A 6137-nucleotide genomic window follows, 5' to 3' on the forward strand; every position below is an offset into this window, starting at 1 on the left:
AATCACCATGAAAAAAAGTATATAAAGCCAGTATTATTTGTGTAAAGTTGACATTAACTGATAAAAATGTTATGTCCTCAATTATCTGTCAGGTTTTCATCTATTTTAAAACAAAGAAGAAACTGATCAGAATTCCACTAGAGCAACACGGTTAATTTCTAAAGCTCTCAATTAAAACCCAATATTATATACCACATGTGTCCTTAGAAAAATAAATCTGGAATATCACCAGTCCATTTTGAGTTAGGCAAAGCATGGGGAGACTACATCCAGAAACAGACACTGTAAGCCAAAAGTGTCAGTGCTCTGCACTTTGAGTCAAACAAGCTTGTCTTCAGCAAACCATGGTGCAAATAAAATTGAATGAAGCCTGTGGCATCTATAGGACCCATGGCAAAAGTTGGAGTCCTGATCCCAGTATCTCCCCATATTGTTCTCAGTTTTCAACCAGGAATGCTGAAGTGACCTTTGCAAACCTCAAAGATTCCCCAAATTTTGCTTCTTTGTCATTTAATGGAGGCATGTATAGACTCAGGTTCCCAGTGGCAGGTTCCGTTTTGCACAATTCCACTTACTTCATGAAAGCATTAAAGGGAGATATACTCTGGGAAACTTTTCTGTAGGATCAAGCCTGGGTATCACTTGTTTGATGTTTCCAATAAGTGGGACAAGAAAAGGACATAAAGGTGAAATGCCTATTTTTACTTAACGCACCCACTGGGTTAGTTATCTTTACATATACTATATCAGTTTCTTTAAAAGTCCTTAAAGTATTTAAATATGATAATGATGATATTTAACAGTTACTGAGTGCTTACTGAGCACCTGCATTAAGTGCTTTAATGCAGTATTTTATTTAATCCCTACTACAACCCCATGAAGTAGGAACTATAACTATACTCCTAGCATGGGTAAGGACCTGGAAGCTGACAGAAATTTTTGATGAGTTGAAATGGAAGCACTTCTATTTTTTTAATAGTCCTTTGTTGGGGTCCACCTTGCCTGGTCTCAGGAAGCTGTAACCCCCCATGGCTGAGGCTGAGTAAGAGACCTCCAAACCAGGAGACACTAAGGAGACAAAACTTATTTCCCTGGCATGAATGCTGCCTGTTCTGTGCTGGCTCCCATTGCATGATCGGCAGTCAATGACGGGTAATAATTCTCTAAAAAAAGGATGAACCTAAGCCAGATGCGATCACATGGGAATGCCCTCAGGGAAGAGACTCAGGAGGCTGTGGAAACGAAGGGGTGATCAACATCGACCCCTGCTCCCTCGGCTTTGTCAAAGCCTGAGTCCTTGTTTTGGCTGTGAGAAATCTAAGTCTCCTGGCTGCCTTTGTCTCCTCTGCTCGACTCAGGCCTGCGGAAATAACAGGGGCAATGCAGTCTAGACCAGAGTTGGTGGACCCCCGGGGTGATCATACATGGGACATAGAATATGAAAGATCCTGTGAGACCTGCTTTCTTGAAGATGCTTTTGAATTAGAATATGAAGGCACCAGCAGGTGAAACTAGCCTTTTAGGTCCTGTAGTCTTTTTAAGTGATAAAGCCCCAAAATATCAGCCCAGAATCCCAGCATGAGTTCTGCCAGCCCCTTTGAAAGCTACCTATTCATTTGATCTTCTCTGCAAGACTATAATCCACAAACTGTGTCTGTATTCTTAATAAAAGCCTACTCAGGGGGCAACTCAACACGCTCTCCACTAGAGAGAGTGGCCATGCCATTCCTATTCCTCCACAGGACTCACTAGTCCGTGTGTATGTTTTCTCATACCACGAGCAGCTTCAGCATTCGTGGTCACTGCTGGCCAGTGGCTGCCTCAGTCCTTATTTATTTATCTATTTCTTAAGAGCACTTTTAGGTTTATAATTGAGTACAGGGCAGAGAGATTTCCTGTATACTCCCTGCCCTGTATACTCCCTGCCCCCTACTCATGCATACCTCTCCCATTATACACATCCTCATCAGGGTGATACATTTGTGAAAATCAATGACCCACACTGACACGTTAGTGTCGCCCAAAGCCCATAGTTTCCACTGGGGTTCACTTGATGTTGTACATTCTTTGGATTTGGATAAAGGTATAATGACATGGATTCTGACAAATTCTATCATTCAGGATGGGTTTACGTCTACTTAAACCAAAGCCCATATTCTTAACCATAATACCTTAAAGGCCCCCAGTGTGTGTGCTGACCAATAATGGAACAAAAGGAAAGACATATTGGAATATCTTTATTTTCAAGAACCCATGAGATGTATCAGTGGACATCTGTGTGCTATATTACCATTAGCAAAGTGCTCTCTCATACTGGTTTCATTTGTTCATCACAAGAGTCCTATTTAAGGTGGGCGTGTAGTATAGTGTAAAAATGTGAAGAACTTAGGCTCTGGGGTCAAACATGTCTGGGCTTAAAACTAGCCCTAAAGTTCAGTAGCCCCATGACCTTGGGCAAATTAAGCTCAGTTCCCAAATATGTGAGACATGGTAACAATGCATACCTCACAAGATAAGCATGAGGATTATGAGCCCACAGTGCTCAATAAGCAACACAGTGAATGTTTGCGGTCTTGTTTCATGCACCATGAACGGAGGCCCCCAGTTGTTAGAAGACAGGCACTGACCGTAAGGCAAGTGGTGGGGCCGAGTTTTCTGACCCAGAGAGCTTTCTGCTTATCCCCTCTGCCCCCGAAGGGATTGGACGTACATTTACCAGTACACAGCTCTCTGAGCTCCCTTCCCCGCCCAGGAGCGCCCAAGCCCGCGTGCTGCCAAAGGGCCATCTTTTGTATCCCCACACCTGCCTGTCGTGCAAGGGGTTCAAATAAAGTGCCTCAAGCTTTTCCCGAATGGCGAAACACAGGCTTAGTCACTGCCCTACTCGCCTCTCTCAAAACTGCGTCACAAGGCCCCCTGCGAGCTGTCACCCAGCACCCGTCGTTCCGGTCAGAACCCTGCCTCCTCGCGGAGCCAGAACGGCCTCAAAGCCCATTGGCTGTCGCCCGAGGCAACCAAGGACGCTGTACGCACGCGGGGCCTCCCGCAGGTATTTAAAGGCTGTCGCTGCCCGCGCCACCTCAGTTCCCACAGTACACTGACAGAGAAGCACCTAGGCTGAGAGAGAGCAACGAGGTAACAAACACACAACCCCTGCCTCCCTGTTCCCCAGCCCCAGCCTTCGCTGAGTTGGGTGTGTGTGGTACCTGGAAGCAGCTGTCAGTAACTTCCTCCCCACCACCTTTACCCAACGCCAGTCCCACCCAACCCACCCGAGTGAGAACCCCGGGTGCGAAGGACAGACCACCACAGATGAGCCAGTGAGCTAGCGAGCTGAGAAGAGCGGTCCCCCTGGAAAGGAAAGTCAGTCGGGATCTCAGCGGCAGGCACGTGCTGCTGTGCGGAGAGAGACAGGGTGACGAGGCCCTTCAGACTGTCGAATCTGGCCAGATTTGAAGACAGTTTTTTTAGGACGTTTCGATTTATACTTCTTGAACCTCCTGAACCATGACCCAAACTCTCGGTAACTTGGGTGGCGGCTGGGCATCCTCTGCTCCATTTCGCACTGGGTCTTCCTGCCACCAAAGGCGCAAGGGTCCTCCGATTTACAAGCCGCGGCACCGCTATGGTCCCAAGGCCGAGAATGAGCCTCCGAGGAAACAGCCGAAGCAGCAGCACCACTGGGGCCACTGGTTCCAACCACCCCAAAGTCCTTATTGGGCCATGTATTCTCACTGGGGGTGCTGGGGAGGGCCCTGGTGCCCACCTGCAATGGGATACCAGAAGCCCCCAGGGCCAGTGCAAGTGACCCGTATGTATGGTCTGCACCCAGTTTGCCTTTGCTGTTGCCCTTGCTGGCATGGGCCCTGGAACCCGGGCTGGTTGAGGCCACCTGGCAAGAAGAAGCGGTGGGGCCGCAGGGGTGGTGGCCTGCGCCATCACCCTCGCCGCCCCTTCAAGAAGAGCCCATCCGTGGATGAGAGCAAGGTCCTGCGACCTGTCAACCTGTATGAGTGGCAGGTGCCTGACATGCGGGTGCCTGGCTTGCAGGCACCCCGCAACACCACCCAGTTCATCATGAACCAGATCTACGAGGACATGAGGCAGCAAGAGGAGCTGGAGCACCAGCAGGAGGCACTGAGAGCTCAGCAGGCCCAGGAGGGCGAAAACGATGCGCCCCCCAGTGGTGGTGAGGAAGACACGGAGCTGCCTGACACTTTGTATGGCTTTGGGCAGAATCCTTTAGCCTTTACTCCTGACCCTGAGGAGGTAAATCAGTCTTCTGCCCCACAGCTAGTGGAAGAAGAGGAGAAAAATGACGAGTGTGATGAGGAGGAGTGTGATGAGGAGGAGTGTGATGGGAAAGAGGAAGAGAGTGAGGAGGAGGATGAAGAAGCAGAGACCCAGGATGAAGAGGAGGTAGAAGAGGCTGACTATAAAGGGGAGGAAGAAAAGGAAGAGGAAGAGGAGGAGGAGGAAGCTGAGGAAATAGAGGAGGGGTTGGAGGAGGATAAGCACAGAGAAGAAGAGAATCATTTGACTTTGGATATGCCGTTATCATTCCTTCTGGGAGATGAGGAAGAGAAAGAACTTTATAAACTGTTCGTATTTAAGCCTGAAACAGATAATTCCTAAAGGGCTACAGGAAGCTCTCCTCATGTTACAGGATACTAACTGTTAGAAAGGAATCTGAGAAATGGAATGGAACTGATTTGAAGCTAAAATGGATTAGCAACTTATTAAAAACCTATTAAAAAGTGAGTTCCATTAATAAAAGTATCCATGAAAACCCCTTCTTTGGCCATGATAAAAATTTTAAAAATTGCCGTGTCTGTGTATAATTATGGGTGGAAGAAGGAGAACTTTCAAACATAATTTAATTCAAAACGATTAAAGGCCAAATATTTTATTACTACAGTTTGAATGTTTTCTTTTGGTGTTTTCCTCTCTAGACATCCAAGTTTTGTTTTTAATTCTAGAAATGCTGAAAACTATTTTTATAACAAATAATTTATATAATTATATGATTTATATGATTATCTACTTAATGAGTTTGACATCAATAGCTTTTTTGACTGTTACATCCATAAGAAGAACGTGTCCTGCCTACTGAATATCCATCAGTTCTTCTAACATGAAAATCTAAATCATTTTAATAAAACTATTTAAGTTTTTTCTTGTATATTTCCCACCTTCAGAGTTCATTTTTGAGGGGTGTGTTTTGGTAGCCCCATTTGCAGTCTTGGTGGCATCACTCATTTATAGTCCTTGTTCCACAGTGCTATGGATCTTCCTCAGAAGAACATGAAGTTGCTTCTGTGGAACTGGTTATCTGCCATGGCCTCAACAATCTATACCATGCATGGAGAGGAATCCCCATGGTCAGAAGTCAACTTGCACATCAAGTTAAAATCCAAGGTAACTGCAAGCAATGGAGCATAGTGTAGATTTTGCAACCATCTTCCTAGATATATTCCTTGTCATAAGTTCACAGGAATCATAAAAATAGTTTCTTCAAGGTGAATGATTGCCCTTTTTAGGTTGGAATATTAATTTCTTGCCCAGTTTTTCTCCCTTATAAAGGAGAGTAAAATAAATGTGTAAGTGCAAGCCTGCATGAGCTGATTTTTAATGTCTAAACAATTACTTATGAAAATACATCATTCAAAACAATCACTTCTATTTACACATTTTTAGGAATAATATATGTCTTCCTGAACACTTTATTCTCGTAACTTAAAAAAGTTCCATCCATAGCATATTTCTAGAATAAATGGACTCCCTAGATGAAGAATTTGAGTCTGTTATTCAAAAATTATATCTTTTGACAAACTTCCAAATATACTTTGAATCATAATTTATGATTTATTTGGTGAAGACTGTATGGTGATATCTTACATGGATGTTATGTTTTACTAATATATACCAGTGTATTGCAGCTTCTGGGGTGATGAGCTGTTAAATATTTTTTTTAAAGTATTAAATTATTTTGCTCCTCATTTCTTATTACTTAAATATCAGATATCTATTCAGCAATGCTTCTGTAGCCAAAAGGGTGAACAGAAGAAGGAAAACTTATCAAATATTTTTAAGGAATTTTTAAATGATATCAAACACTCCAAACTATAGCAGTGAAT

At 44.3% G+C, this 6137-nt stretch overlaps 1 protein-coding gene across 1 annotated transcript; it reads left to right on the forward strand.

Moving 5' to 3' along the window:
- Positions 1-3088: 3088 nt before the first annotated feature.
- On the forward strand, positions 3089-4905 carry CCER1 (coiled-coil glutamate rich protein 1). The gene has a single exon (XM_028531658.1). The coding sequence runs from the start codon at positions 3508-3510 to the stop codon at positions 4633-4635; it is 1128 nt and encodes a 375-aa protein (XP_028387459.1). The 5' UTR covers positions 3089-3507; the 3' UTR covers positions 4636-4905.
- The last annotated feature ends 1232 nt before the right edge of the window (positions 4906-6137 follow it).

This window comes from Phyllostomus discolor, chromosome 2 (genome assembly GCF_004126475.2).
Source record: "Phyllostomus discolor isolate MPI-MPIP mPhyDis1 chromosome 2, mPhyDis1.pri.v3, whole genome shotgun sequence".
In the NCBI taxonomy this organism is placed as follows: Eukaryota; Metazoa; Chordata; class Mammalia; order Chiroptera; family Phyllostomidae; genus Phyllostomus; species Phyllostomus discolor.

What these genes read in the sequence shown, in the direction of transcription:
- CCER1 (XM_028531658.1), top strand. Translation starts at nt 3,508, where the DNA reads ATGACCCAAACTCTCGGTAACTTGGGTGGCGGCTGGGCATCCTCTGCT.